The sequence below is a fragment of the Mobula hypostoma genome, chromosome 24 (genome assembly GCF_963921235.1).
Source record: "Mobula hypostoma chromosome 24, sMobHyp1.1, whole genome shotgun sequence".
Classification (NCBI taxonomy): domain Eukaryota; kingdom Metazoa; phylum Chordata; class Chondrichthyes; order Myliobatiformes; family Myliobatidae; genus Mobula; species Mobula hypostoma.
In genome coordinates this window covers 47,623,475-47,639,469 of record NC_086120.1, presented here as the reverse complement: position 1 = coordinate 47,639,469, position 15,995 = coordinate 47,623,475, and the positions used below count along the sequence as shown (strand labels likewise).

At 39.9% G+C, this 15,995-nt stretch overlaps 1 protein-coding gene across 4 annotated transcripts in view; it reads left to right on the top strand.

Annotated features, from left to right (window-relative positions):
- Nucleotides 1-6,960: 6,960 nt before the first annotated feature.
- The window catches only part of LOC134337269 (protein unc-13 homolog A), a 298,564-nt gene continuing 289,529 nt past the window's right edge, over nucleotides 6,961-15,995 (top strand). For all 4 annotated transcript variants that reach the window (XM_063032135.1, XM_063032134.1, XM_063032133.1 and 1 more), the window contains exon 1: nucleotides 6,961-7,046. In XM_063032135.1, coding sequence (XP_062888205.1) covers nucleotides 7,025-7,046 — 22 coding nt within the window. In that variant the 5' untranslated portion in view covers nucleotides 6,961-7,024. The remainder of the gene's footprint in view (nucleotides 7,047-15,995) is intronic.

Here is a 15,995-nt window from a genome sequence, read left to right as displayed (position 1 = left end):
GACCCCACTTGGAGTACTGTGCTCAATTCTGGTCGCCTCACTACAGGAAGGACGTGGAAACCATAGGAAGGGTGCAGAGGAGATTTACAAGGATGTTGCCTGGATTGGGGAGCATGCCTTATGAGAATAGGTTGAGTGACCTCAGCCTTTTCACCTTGGAGCGACAGAGGATGAGAGGTGATTTGATAGAGGTGTATAAGATAATGAGGGGCATTGATCATGTGGATAGTCAGAGGCTTTTTCCCAGGGCTGAAATGGCCATTACAAGAGGGCATAGTTTTAAGGTGCTTGGAAGTAAGTACAGAGGAGATGTCGGGGTGAGTTTTTTACGCAGAGAGTGGTGAGTGTGTGGAATGGGCTGCCTGTGGTGGAAACTATAGGGTCTTTTAAGAGACTCCTGGATGGATACATGGAGCTTAGAAAAATAGAGGGCTATGGGTAAGCCTAGGTAGTTCTAAGATAAAGATATGTTTGGCACAGCTTTGTGGGCCGAAGGGCCTGTATAGTACTGTAGGTTTTCTATCTTTCTAAACACCCAATAACCTGACACAATTGTACAAAGCCAAAATTCCAGACTTCTCCTTTACGATCACGGATAGGGATTTGATTCCTGCCACTGTCTGTAAGGAGTTTGTACATTCTCCCCGTGATGTGTGGGTTTCCCCTGGGCGCTCCAGCTTCCTCCCACAATCCAAAGATGTACAGTTAGGGATGGAGTTAGTGAGATACTGGCATGCTACATTGGTGCCAGAAACATGGCAACACTTGTCGGCTACCCTGGCACAATCCTCGCTGATTTGATTCGACATAAGTGATGTATTTCACTGTATATTTCCATGTACATGTGACAAATAAAGCTAATCTATTTAAGACTCACAGAAAGTAGCTTGGTAACTCAATGGCTGACCAAGCCACCAATTTGGATCTATGCTGGCTTATGGGAAATCTAACATGAGGCATAAAATTACATTGGTAGTGAGTGCTTTGAACATAACAGAATGACAGTAGACTTAGGAGTTCCACTGCATAGATGTGTTGTCTTTACATAGAGAACAGTCTCCATTGTGTCAGAGTCAGACTGTTCATTCTGCTCATTTTTGCTGCAAACACCCATTTACACTATCATCAAGGACCCCATCATCCAGGCAATGCTACCTTACCACTGCTCCCATCAGGAAAAAGGTATAGGAGCCTCAGGACCCGTACTCCAATGTTCAGGAAAAGTTATTACCCCTCAACTATCAGGGTCTTGAACCAGAGGGGACAACTTCACTTGCTCCATCACTGAACTGTTCCCATAACTTATAGACTCACTTTCAATGACTTCTCATCTCATGTTCTCAACACACACACACACACACACACACACACACACACACACTTACACTTATTTATTTATTTATTTATTCTTTCTTTCTTTCTTTTTGTATTTGCACAGTTTGCTGTTTTCTTTTTGCGCAGTGGCTACCTGTGGGTGTGGTCTTTCATTGATTCTATTTTGGTTTTGTATTTACTGTGATTGCCTACAGTTAAATGAATCTCAGGGTTATCCATGGTGACATATATGTCTGTGTCATCTGGGGTCTCTATTGGTCAGAGTTGACTATAGATATCACGTCTTATCTGTCTAGATATGCAAGCCTGAGCAGTACGACATAGGAAGCAAGCTGTTGCCATGTAGCAAGATCCCCCTCTCCACACAACTAATGAACCCAAAGGAATGGCAGAAACCAATACAGTCTGGTACCAGCAGCGTCACAGGAGCTGCCAGTCAACATTGAACTCAATGTAGGGACTCCAGCTCCGGATTTTCCCTCCTCGTTTACTCCCAAAGTCTTCCCCATGAGTGAGTATAGCCGCAAGGCAGCAGAGGTTTGAGATCACTTTTCCTTCTCCTCGATGAGCTGCCAACCACGGCTGATGAGCCCCATCTGCCTGGTGACTGGTTTTAAGGTACTAGTAACCCGCATTTGACTCTCCTCCTGTCAGTAGAAACGGTTCTGCTGGGCTTAGTAGCAACACCACACATGAAGGCCAGGAGCTGGACTTGGTTGTCAGAGGCTATTTGAGGCGCACACCATTGGGAGCATTTAATAGGTAGTTGGAGTTCATCCTCGTTACAACCCCTGGCTATAGCAACCTTAAGGAAACTGGCAAATTTGAACTTTGCACTCACAAGAGGTTAAATACCCTCCAGGCCAAAACAAATTGCCCCATACATTCACTCCATCCTAGTAGAGCACCGTGGATGTTAAACATGGCACCTACAAAATTTGTAGCAATCTTCAAAAAGTATTTTTGACAGGAAGTGCTAAGGCAGCCATATTCATGACTTCTGCCATCTATGGCAATAGCCATATGGATACACCGCTACCAGCAAGTTGCTCTCCAAGTCATGCATTACTTTTACTTATAACACCAATGTCTTGGATACATGTCTAAATACTGAAATTGGCCATGTAACAGCATTGTGAGAATACCATCATTATTTAGATTTGCAGTGGTTTAATAAGTTAGGTTAAAGGTGCTTACCAAGGGTTTACCTGTCAGCAATCACATGGTGTAAATTAATATAAGTTGTTTAAATTACATGTATGTCATACCAAGCCTCTGTTATAAAAAAGATGACAGCACTGATAACACAATTGATTGGAATATTTAGATTTACTTTGTGCCCCAGTCTAACTGCAATAGGGGGTGGGAAGGGCATCAAGATTGCTGAAGTGGGAATATGAATTCAGTTATTTTTAATCGTTGCTGCTTTGCATTTCTGTTCCGGGGAAAACGGCGTAGGTACTGTACTATAACTCTACTGAACAGACAGATCCTGTTTCTGCACAGAAACAGGAAACTCAACTCCATGCTGACTTATTTGCAAGAATCTACACTAATTAGTTTAACTACAGGAATAATATTGTTTTACAGAAATTTGTAAGCTGTGTATCAATACTAAGAATACCATAAATCTCTAATGTAAGGGTCATCAACATTAAACAATAAGTTTTTCTTTCCACAGGTGCTGCATGACCAGTATTTCTGGTTTAATGTTTCGCATTTCCAGCATTTCTGTTTTAATTTCAAATTTCCAATATTTAGTTTTTTATAAAATGTTCAGATTTCCGTGGAGCTTAATTTCAGCTCCAAACACAGTAAACAACAAAACGAGTATAAATTATGACAGATGCAGGCTTTTAATTAAATACAAAAACTACAAGTGACAGTTAAAAGTGAAATTAAGTCAGAAATAAAGATAACTGAAATAAGCAAAATCTCCACCCAGAATGGTCTCAAGCTCAGCTGCAAAAGGAGGGTTGGACATGGGACCAGCAACCCCATTCCAAAAAACCCAGAGCTACAGAAACGCCAACAGAAGCTCCAGAGACCTCATCCCTCGGAGAGGAAGGATACACCAAGGAGACAGGTTACACTGAGAAACAACGTGAAAGACTGGCCCAGGACAGAGGACTCTGGCAAGCTGCTGTCGGCAGTCTTTTCTCTAGTGGGGATGAAGTAAGTAAGTTATCAATAACTAAAGAGATGAAAATGTAAGTTTCAAACTGGGCAAGGGAAATCAATTGTTTCAGAAACCCACCAATTTATTAGATATATTTTTGGCTCTTTATCTTATAAGTGTAATTAGCTTTCACTGTTATAAGATGATTTGTTCCAGGAATTCCATCAGTGTCCACTGACATTTTGATTCACTGTTGAAGAGTACCAGTCTGATTCCTGGAACCAGATTCCAAGCAGCTAAAAGCTACCGTAATGAGTGATAAATACAAAATGCAGGTTGTATTTAACGGGCAACAAACCAAATGTAAAATCCAGTACTAATGTTTAGTACTTTACAGTTATTTAATGAATAAATATAAAGTTTTGAAGCAATCCTTATGGTCAATGTCAAGGTATGCAATTTAATGCAGCTTTTGTATCACTGCACTCAACCACGTTAAGGATAATCTCCATTTTAGTGGTGCTATTCTATTTTAGGCCAAGCTTAGATACCTCAGAGGAAAGATGGTTCATGAGTGGTACCTCACGGGTTTCTTAAGGTTGTCATAGCTTGGGGGGGGGGTGCGAGTAGCAGGGATAAGCTCCCATTCCCTATTAAATTATTAAATGCTCCCAATGGCATGCACCTCAAATGACCTCTGACAACCAAGTCCAGCACCTGGCTTTCAAGTGTGGTTTAGCTACTAAGCCTGTTGGAACCATTCCCATTGACATGAGAAGGGGAAAATGCAGGTTACTGAAGCTCTAAAGCCATTTGGTCTGTGCAGATAGGACTAGTCAGCTGTGGTTGACAGCTCATCTAGAGGGAAAGCTCTGAACACAAACCTTCGCTGCCTTGCAGCTATACCTAACTGTGGGGAAGGCTTTGAGAGTTAACCGCAAGGAAAAATCCAAGGCTGAAGTCCCTAAGACAGTCCTTTTTTGAGTTCAATGTTGACTGGTAATTCCTTGACTCTGCTGGTGCCAAATTGTATTGGTCTCTGCCTTTCCTTTGGATTCATCAGCTGCGTGGAAAGGGGGAGTCTGCTGCATGGGCAACGGCTTGCTCCATATTTTACTGACCTGGCTTGCATAATGACTTTGACAGCTGGGACACAACATCCGGGGTTGACCCCGACAAATGGAGGGTCATCATTTTGAAAGTGAGACATTATTGCAGCTCCTAGACATGGTATGATAAATTTGAAATATTCTCACTTTCGGATTTATGCGGCATTTCATTGGTTAACATTTGAACATCTTGCTTAACACACGAAATGCTGGTGGAATCTAGTGGGCCCAGGCAGCATTTATGAGGAAAATAGACAGTTAATGTCTGGCCAAGACCATTCATCAGGACTGGAAAGAAAGCAGGAAAAAGCCGGAATAGGAAGATATGGGGAGGAAAAGGAGTACAAAATGCACCTGCAAATGCTGGAAATTCAGAGGACTACACATAAAATGCTGAAGGAATTCAGCAGGTCAGTCAGCATCTATGGAGAAGAATAAACACTTTTGTCCTCTTCTTCACCCCCCCCCCCCACTGCCTTCTTATTGTGGCTTATTCGCCCTTCCTTTCCAGTCCTAATGAAGGGTTTTGGCCAGATATGTTAACTGTTTGTTCATTTCCACAGCTGCTGCCTGACGTACTGAGTTCCTCCAGCGTTTTGTGTGTATTATTCTGAATTCCCAGCATCCACAGAATCTCTTGTGTTTTATAGGACTGGATTGATTGTGTATTTTGTTTGCTTGCTAACTTATAATTTGAGGACAACCAGAAATCCATTGCAAGACTGCTCAGATTCATCATTTATATATTGTAGACTAATAATAACAATTGCTTACACCCCTTCACTGTTGATTAAAAACAAAGGCATTGAAATGATGGGATAAGTAACAGACATTATGGACTGTGAGGTGGGAAATCTGGAGCTAACATTGCTAGATATCATGGTCTGGCAAGGCTGCAAGATGCAGCCTTCTTCGATTAGTAGAAGTAAAACACTTCTTCGATTAGCCATTCTCAGCGTCTGTGGGAGCATGCAGCTCTTTTTTTTCTGACATTCTACACAAAGTTCAAAATGAATTCTCCCAGGGTGTGGTTATCTAGGAGGAATTGTTGGTTCTGGAATTTCAGTGAGTATATCTCATTCATGCAGGTGAGCACTTAGAAAACTGCAATAAGAAAAAAAACATTTTAACGTTAAAAAATTGAGCATTTTGGAAAGATTTGAAAGTACAATTTTTTCCAGTCTAAACTAAGAGTTAATACACTTTAACAGTTAAGGTATGTGTAAGTATTTCTGCAAAACTTAATTAGGAATTGTGTCAATGTAAATGTATTTTAGTCATAGTCATACTTTATTGATCCTGGGGGAAATTGGTTTTTGTTACAGTTGCACCATAAATAATAATAAAACCATAAATAGTTAACTTGTAATATGTAAATTATGCCAGGAAATAAGTCCAGGACCAGCCTATTGGCTCAGGGTGTCTGACCCTCCAAGGAGGAGTTGTAAAGTTTGATGGCCACAGGCAGGAATGACTTCCTATGACGCTCCGTGCTGCATCTCGGTGGAATGAGTCTCTGGCTGAATGTACTCCTGTGCCCAACCAGTACATTATGTAGTGGATGGGAGACATTGTCCAAGATGGCATGCAACTTGGACAGCATCCTCTTTTCAGACACCACCGTCAGAGAGTCCAGTTCCATCCCCACAACATCACTGGCCTTACGAATGAGTTTGTTGAATCTGTTGGTGTCTGCTACCCTCAGCCTGCTGCCCCAGCACACAACAGCAAACGTGATAGCACTGGCCACCACACCTCAGATACACAGAGTCTCAGAATAGAAGGACGTCTCTTTAGAACGGAGATGTGAAATTTCTTTAGCCAGAGAGTGGCGTATCTGTGGAATCCATTGGTACTGATGGCTGTGGAGGTCAAGTCATTGGGCATATTTGAAGCAGGGTTCTCGATTAGTCAGCGCATGAAAGGTTACGGAGAGAAGGCTGGAGAGTTGGGGTGGAGAGGGAAAATAAATCAGCCATAATCGAACGGCTGGGCAAACTCGATTAGGCCGAATGTCCTAATGTGCTCTCATGCCTTCTGTATTATTACACAGGTAAGGCAACTTCTCCCATTACTCTGAGCCACTGTTCACCTTTTTCTCTACATGAAAGGCAGGTTTAGAATGTGTTTAACGCCCGTTAGCCCCGGTGCTGAGGAGAAGCACGCTGCCGGGCCGATCCCCCGGATCCCCTCGGGCGCCGAACAACCGCCGGCGCCGCCCCGCATGCTGCGCCCACGTGACCCGCTGTCATCCCGCCAAATCCCCGCTCGCGCCGCCTGACCGTGACGTCAGCCAGAGCCGGGGCTGCCTCCCAACAAAATGGCGGCGCGGAGTAAAGCGCTGAGGTGAGGAGTTGGCGACGGACGCTGCTCGGTTGTGGTTTACAGAAGCAACTGTGAATTATACAGTTCGAGAACGACAGAAAAGGCGAATAAACACGCCGGGCAGGGGAGAGGAGCCATGTCTCTGCTTTGTGTTGGAGGTAAGGCTGCTAGTCTTCGCCCCCCCACCCCCTCCCCCGCCCGGCCCGGCCGTGCCCAGCCCACCCGCCACTCCACTCACTCCCTGGGCACGGCGAGCACTCATCAATGAACCAGTCAATGAATGGATGGACAGCAGTCGCCTCTGTACAGTCCAAATGGATCGCCCACGATCGTTCAGAACCGCCTGGCCTTCCCCCGCCCCAACACTCTCCAAATCAAAAGGGGGGCGACTTTGCAGAGTGAACGAGGCGGGAGGCACATTTCTTTCTGACGTGTCAGCTTTTACAACCTGTCAGTTTCCTTCTCATTTTCACCTGCAGCGATGGCCGTGGATCCACTTTTGTTTTATAAGAAATAGTAGATTGTGTGCTTGCCTTTTTATATTTTAAATATGCTGCGCGTCGCGGCCGTGGGGTTTGTGAATTGGAGACACTCTAGTGCTGTTAGCATTTATGAATGAGTTCGCTGCAGCCCATCCGTCGTAGAATAAATACTCATGGGGGGTGGGTGGGTGGTGTATGGTTGACTGAATTCCTCCCCATCTTACATTTTCGAAATTTGGGGGCTTTGTAAGAATACTTGCTGTGGAATATCTCGCTCCAGATATTTTTAACTAATCGTGTCAATTCGATCATATAAGCTTATTGTACAAATTTGTTGAATAGCTCTGTAAATGCAGAAAAGATTGCAAAGCTAAGTTTTTCTTAGATTGCGTTTCTAATCCTGTAGTTTTTAATCCATATTTCTGCGGTATATACTTTCTAAATGCTGTTGCTTTTGCATAAAATGGTCGTCAGCTCAAACATTAAAACAAAAACCTGGCTAACGCAATTAAGGATTTTCAGTACTCTTGTACCTGGTGCTCTGGGTGTGGAATTGGAATCAATGGAGACGTCACGGTACCTTGCTGTAGCCCAACAGACAGTGTAGTACAGTACCATGGACAGCTCTTTCCACTAAACACTCAAAAGTCCATATGCGCCGTTCGATTTCTTTTCAACACCGTCTTTTGGAAGGCGCTCAACAATTTTATGGGAGTAGGCTGAGGCATTTTACGAAAGCAAAATAAAACAAATTTTCGGAAAATATTGAGGAAATTTGAATTCCTGTACACGGGTTTAAAACGGTCACAGTTCCTGTTACATTAACAGAATATCAGCAATTAGTAATTTTTTAAAAAAGTGCTTGTAATATTTCTATCCTCTTCTGAAAAAACTGAATATGCAAGTTGAATTAATATTTACATCAATGTTTTCTGGAGTGGTGTAATTGAATCCATAGAATGTTGGCCTTAATTGCTTATCAATTAATTGATTATAATCAGCAAAAATATTTTGAAGTAGGTGGGACAGTAGATATGTTTGAATTTTCTATCAATTTTGGATTTTCATGAAGCTATGTAAATTACACACAGCAAGTTATAATGAAACAGCAATGTTTTTTTCTGATGAGTACAGTTTCCTTAACAGACATAGTAAAACAGCTCCAAAATGCCCAATGTTATTCCGCATTCCCTCCCATGATTTTGTGGATTTTAGTTTGATTTGGCTAGAATCAGTTTGGCAAAAGAAAAACACCACTATAGCTTTTGTATTTTGGATCTCTAGAAATATGTCTGTGCATGTATGCAGCCATGATTGATTGTTTTAGCCTAGAGCAGGGTTATTGGAGAATTTAGGAACAGCCGTGGCCCAGTGGAGACTAATAGCCAGCACAACAGCCAACAGTCAGAACAGCAAGTTGCACCAATATAAATGTGAGCACTCGGCAGAAATAACACTCAATTGTGCACTGATGATGTCACCTGGACTGGTGATGAAATGTTTGACCTAATCTCCAGGTTCAATAAGCTGCCCTACAAACAATATTAGAGTTTATATGAAATTTTTGGGATGTTGATGAAACAGAAATGTATTGCTTATTCCACATTTCTATCGAGGAGGTAGTGACAAATTGCTATAATTAGAATATAGAACAGTATAGCAGAGGAACAGGCTCTTCAGTCCTCCATGTCTGTGCTGATGATGCCAACCTAAACTACATATCTGTCTTTACATGGTCCACATCCCTTCATTTCCTGTCTGTTGATATGCCTATCTAAGTATCTCTTAAGCAGTTCTGTTGTGTCTGCTTCCATCACCTCCCCTGGTAGTACAGTCCTTTTTTTAAAAAAAGCTTCAAATCTCTTTTGAACTTTACCCATGAGTATTTAACATTTCTGCTCTGTGGATGGTGGGGGAAGGGAGGGAGAAAGTCTGAGTATCTACCCTATTTCTGTCTCTCATAATTTTATATACTCTTATCATGTTATCCTCTCCTTGTAGCTCTCTAATTCAGGCAACATCCTTGCAAACTTCTACACCCACTACAAAGTGTCCACATTCTTCCTGTAATGCCATGGCTGAGATGTCACAAATATTTCAAATGTGGCCTAATCAAAGTTTAATACAGCTGCAAGAGGGTATACTCAATACCCTGAGCAACTTAGGAAAATGTACTGTGTGCCTTGTTTTCTCCCCTTTCCTCATGTTGTCACTTTTCAGGAGCTATGGACTTGTAGCCCTAAATCCCTCTATATCAATGCTCCTAGGATTCTGCCATCGACTATGTACTTTCTTCCTGCATTTGATATCCTGAAGTGCAACACCTCACACTTATCTGGTCTGAACTTCATCTGTCATTTCTCCCCTCATATTTACAACCTTTGACAGCCTTCCTTGCTACCCATAACTCTGCCAGATTTTTTTGTTGTTTTGTGAGGGTATTCCCACAAAATATATTTGGAGGAAGTTCCAGGATTTGGAATAGAGATAATTAAGGGACTGTGATGTATTTCCAAATTAAGATGGTGTGTGACTTGGAAGAGATCCTGGGATAATGTTGTTGTTTAAACAATTAGTGATGTTGGGAGTTCTTTAATGTGCATATTCGGTTAAACATTAACCATTATAATTCTTTGGGGCGTATGTACCCTGTGAGTTAACTACTGCAGTAAGCATTCATTTTGAGAGATTGTTATATGCTGTCTGAGAATTTTCTACACGTGTTTTCTCCCTTTTGAATGGTATATTGTGTCCCAACCTAGATAGTGTAGGTGTCAACTTTTTTTTAACCACATAACCTGCCTTGCATTACTTTGGAGCCATTAGAAGGTAGGATTTGTAATTACCATTGTTTACAGCATGAGTGTTGCTTCCACTATGAAGTCTTTTTGAGGTATGCTACCCTGAAGACGTTCAAAACTTCTCTTTGGGAGGTCAGTGAGACCATCTCTCACTGTTCCCTCTGTGATCTCTGCTGCCCTTTGACTCTTCACCCAGCTCTTATCATCTTCTAGCTTGTACTACATCTCCTGCCTCTCCCCCCCCCCTCCACCCACCTTATTCTGGCATCTTCCCCCTTCTTTTCCAGTCCTGATGAAGGGTCTCAGCCCAGAATGTTGACTGTTTACTGTATTCACTTCTGTAGATGCTGCCTGACCTGCTGAGCTCCTCCGGCGTTTTGTGTGTGTTCCTCTGTTCCCATATCTTTGTCCTTGCTAATACAAAGAATATGAGGACTCCTTGATGAGAGAATGTTATTTATTGAATTGGTAAACACGAGAAATTCTGCAAATGCTGGAAATCCAAAGCAACACCCAGAGGAACTCAGCAATTGGTAATTGAATCTGCAAATTCTGTTGGGAAGATCCATTACTGATAGCGTAGCATGTGGCTGCACTCTGCAATCATTTGCATCATTTTCAAGATTTAAATGAAAAGGAATAGTACAATTGACATGCTTTAATTTATTACTTTTTACATCTGCCCTTGGCTTGTTATCCAGTTACATTATTATAAATGTTTATGAATCTACCAATTGTTGTACTTGCCAGATCATAATACTGTACAATACTGATCAAAATGAATTGGCAGTTTATGCTGAAAATCTATCCAAACATAAATAATAAGTGTTTGTGAGTCTTGTATTGGAGGGCAGAGCTCCTGAGAGGCCTTGGGTATATTTCCTTGAGTAGCCAAGCTACTCAATGTGCAATTTGTTCTTCAATTGTTCTACATAATTCTGAAAACAGCTTTTCTTGAAATCTGTTACCTAGTTTATACCCAAAAAAGGAGTTCTTTTTGTTTCTTTCCCTCTCCTCTTCAAAGCATTTGATTTTTGTAAATGAGCCTTGCAATTTATTTTGTACATCTGTTATAGGTATCATGCTGTTTCAAAAGATAAAAACAGAGTACATTAGCAAATTTGGATGAGAGGCAAGTGTTGGGCAGGTGACTGAGATGACTTTCATCGGAACACTCTCAACTTAAAACAATGGAGGATAGGAGAATGAGGAAATTTGAAAGAGGTGTACAAAATTGAAGGGTATAGATATGGTAAATGCAAGCAGGCTTTTTCCTCTGAGATTGGGTGAGACTAGTGCTGGAGGTGATGGTTAAGGGTAGAGGTGAAATGATTAAAAGGAACGGACTAGATTGTTTGAAGGGCCATTTTCTGTGCAGTAGTACTCTGACTTAGACTAATAGCTTCTCTTACTTGCAGAGTATTTGTCGGGGTGGGGCAGGTTACCTCATGTTCTTCAAATAGTGCCAGTGCATTCTTGTGTCCAGCTGCAAGAGCAGATGTGCCTGTGAGTCAACGTCTCACCTGAAACAGTATTTCTAAACTGACTGTTTGCTCTGAAGCAATATCTTGGATTATTTCTGAATCTAAAATTTTATATTTTTATGAAGTGTATTTCTGCTAAATTGAGGCTGATAATTTGAATACTGGGTAACAGGAATGTTTTCTGGTATGAGTATTCATTCCATGTTAATGATGTACAGAAGATCAGTGCTTCAGTTATTTGGAGAACGTGTGAAGATTTTCTCCACTTGTTCATGCATAACACTGGAGAACAATTTTTTTTGAAATGTTGCTTCCTAAAGAATGTTTTTTGTTTATGATAGACTGGTTGAATAATTTCAGACTACAGTACTTTTATGTAGGAATTTGGAGAAACAAGAAATTAACTTATTGAATATAATGCATTTAATTGCATAACAATGTGGACAGCTTGCAATAGTTCAACTAAGCTAAAAATGTTTTGTTGATTTTTATTTCTACTGTGTCTGAGGATTCTTAAGTATCCAATAATAATCAGCCTGCATTGATAGATTCCTGTTGAAACCTTTCGCCATGTAAGTTACTGACAGCACCAAGATTTTCAGGGAAGAAGTCAAACAGGAATGCAGAAAATGAATCTTTGGTGACATGTTGCACTTCATGGTTTTGTATGCTTGAAGCATGTTATCAACCAGCTGCGTGTAGTTTGGTGCTCTGTAGAAAATTTTCAGCAACATCCTTGAATGTCTTCCATATGATTTTTCTCCAATTCTGCTAGAAGATCTGGAAATTGCCTGTCATTATTGACTTGTTTGATTTCTGTTCTGACAAAAATGCTTTTTGTAATCTTGTCATCAGCTATTCTGGGAAGCTATTCGTGTCCATGCCTGGACAAGCTGGAACATTTTTCATCTTGTATTGTAGGCAACATTTTAATTGACTTAAATTAGGAATTTAAATAACAAATATAGATGATTTAAATAAATACTTTGTGATAGTTTATATATAGTTTGTGATAGGGAAACTTCATGGTAATTTTCATGATCAGCAGCCCAAAATCCATAAGGCACACCCAAAAGTATTCAGGAAGCAAAATCTTTGTTGTCCAGTGTCATTCCATTAACTCCTTACTCTAGAATGGCACTTTTCATTTTTTATCTAGGCTGAAATAAGGCGGAAGAGGAAAATAGCAGAACCGAAATATTATAATACAGGGAACGTTTTGAATAATAGTGATAGGAAAGATAAGATTAAACTGAAACTTAATAATTTTCTTTAGCATGTGGGGCTCAGTGGAGGAAATGTAAACAATTTGGATTTAATGGTTACATAAACATATTCAAAGCTAGAGATTAGAAACTTCAAGATAGCTTTATAATTTTCTCTCATTCAATTGAGGGTACACAGTTTATAAAACTGAAACTAACCAAATTGTTTTGTGAATTCAAACGTCACTTAATCTTAGTAACCTGTATTGAAATATTGTTGAAGATTTTCCCTTATTGGTTGAATACACTTTTAGATTAAATGATGTCAGTATACATTTCTTAGATTCTGAATTGAGTGTTAGTATGTTGTGATATTATGCTGGTATTGAAAATGGGTTGGTATTAATAAGTTTCATATTTATTTTCCTTTTCTGTAAGCGTGTACCATTGTTGCTGCTTGGTATGCGTCCCATGAAGTTGCAGTAATATTGGTTCATTGAGTTTAAGTATTTTTAATTTCTGTTAAAGAAACTGTACAACATTTCCTTTAATACTCATGCACAGACTTAGACATTTTTGATGCAAACCCCGAGAAGTCTTCTATTCTGCAATGTCGCTGCCCAACATTTAAGCACGAACGTTTCTGGATGGAAACAGTGTTCATTCCTATATTTACCTGAACCACTGTATGTTAGCACCTTTTTTTATGTTTGGGATGTGCAATTAAAGTTGTAATCAAAGCATTACATACCCAATTGCTGAGGCCATTTATTTCTAGAGGTTTTAGATTGTTATGCCTCCACGTAGATTGAATGCTTTGCATCTTCTGCATTTTAATCAACTAACTATATAGAAATGCATGAATGGAAGGATATGGATCATGTTCAGGCTGAAGGGATTAGTTTCATTTGGCATCATGGTCAGCACAAATCTCATCAGCTGGGTGAGCTTTTCCGATGCTGTGTTGTTCTGTCTTCCAACTTGGCTTTTGGTCCCAGTGTTGACATGGAGTGATGGGACATCTCAAAAAGAGCAACGGTTTAGAAGTAGGTCTCCTGTATTTTTGTTTAAAAGTTGGCCAGAATTTAAGTGTCCCATTGGCTTTAGCAGAACATTTTAAGATATGGCTATAATGCTCTGCGTCTACATTTTAAAATAAAAATCAATTTTGGGCTTGAGCCTGAGGACGCACACTCAACATTTTGGGAACAGCTTATTCCCCTCCACCATAAGATTTCTGAATGAACATTGAACCCATGAACACTACCTTACTATTTTGCTCTTTCTTTGTATATATTCTTTATTGTCATTTATAGTAACTTTCTTTGAATTGCTTTGTACTGCTGCCACAAACGACAAATTTCACGACAAATATCAGAGATAAGCCTGATTCTGTAAGGATGCAACCCAACCATGTGCTTCCACTTTAGAAGTCCAAGAATAAGAAATGGGTCAGCTGCTGTACAAAGCAAGAACGTTGAAATGTGGAATACTAGAATTAGCTTTATTGTTAAAGGGACATGTGGGAGCAGTGAATGAAGGAGATGATAACTCGAAGTAAAGGAGAGTATTTACCAAAATTAGCTAATGCTTCAGTGAATGGTTAAGCAATCTTCCAGCTCTACTCTAAGTCAAGTTTCTAATTGCAAGTCTGCTTTTTGCTTGTTATCTCCTGTTCTTCAACATCACTTTCTCTTCCTAAGCATCCATGTTCACATACCTCTTGTTTTTGGTAGCTGGAAAATGCTGGGTCCTTGTTTCCAACTTCTTTGATAATTTTTCCCCCTCCCCTTTGTAATCTTTAACCACAGAAAGGAATCTTCTTTTCCTTGTTTATATTTAAAAATATGGATCCATCATTTATTTATTGCTCTATCACTTGTTTTCATGTTCCTAAGATCTTTCTGGAATTTCTTTACCTAAATCTGTATGATTTTTGCCCCATCTCTCTTTTCCAGAATGCTACTTAAAGTGTCAAGCTTCTGGTTATCACTTGACAATTCAACATGTGGTTTGATTTCAATGCTTTAATATAATAAGGCATATTGGGATATTTCACTGAATGCAATTGAGTTGAGCTGTCTTTGGCATCTACCTTTGTCTATATGGATGCAAAATCTTAATGATAATGGTAATCTGGTTATAGAAATGTCATGAAATGACAGTCTATATTCAGTTTTGCAACTATACAGTTTGTTTCCTTGTGTGGTAGATTCAATGGATGTAGAAAGCAATATATAATGGATTCTGGTTAATTGTGATACATCGGGCTTGGTATATTTTGACCCATTTAAGCAGCTGTTCCAATTAACCAAAGTTTCATGGCAGTAGTTAAAAATGTTTATTTAAAAAAAAAGACAAATTACTGTTAAACTAAGTAACAATAATTAAATAAAGCACTAGATCCTTTTTCGAATACGGAACAAATTAGAGCACCACCAATATTGCTACAGTACTATAAAACTGTATTAGTTCCTAATAGTTATTGATGAAAATATATCCAGTGTACACTACCATGTTTTTTGACTGTAAATGAACAGAATCAGTGCAGAAAGCAACCTCTAAATCTTATGCTGTAACATTCAAGGTGATTATCAATATTTTAATTCTTTGTAGTTCCTAACTTGGAAGTTATGAAATTTGTTTCATTTTCACTCTGGCTGTTTCTAGCATCGCCAAACCTGAATGCTAGAAACCACAGTGAGCAAAACAGTTCTGAATTGTCTTTCTGCTTATTCCTTGCCAACTATTAGTAACAAAAATCACTGCTTTTTGAATACAAGCACATGAGATTGACACTTATTTAAAAATTGTTCACTCTAAGTGTGGTATAGTGTATAATGGACACAAGTGCAAGTGGCAACAGTCTCCTGTCTCAAGTAAATGAAGGGAATCCAGATAATTTTTTTGGAATAGTTTTTGTTATTTAAAAGTTGTCCCAAATAAGCAGCTGACTCAATTAACCAGAATCCACTGTACTGTTGTAGTATGTGGGGGAGGGGGTGAGTGGGTGTGTGTTGCTTTGCTGTTTTATCAGGTTGTTCATGACCCTATTTTAAAAAGATAACAAGATGCCCTTGTTCAACAATGGCACAAAAAACTGTGCTACAACTGACTTTACAGCACAGGAACACT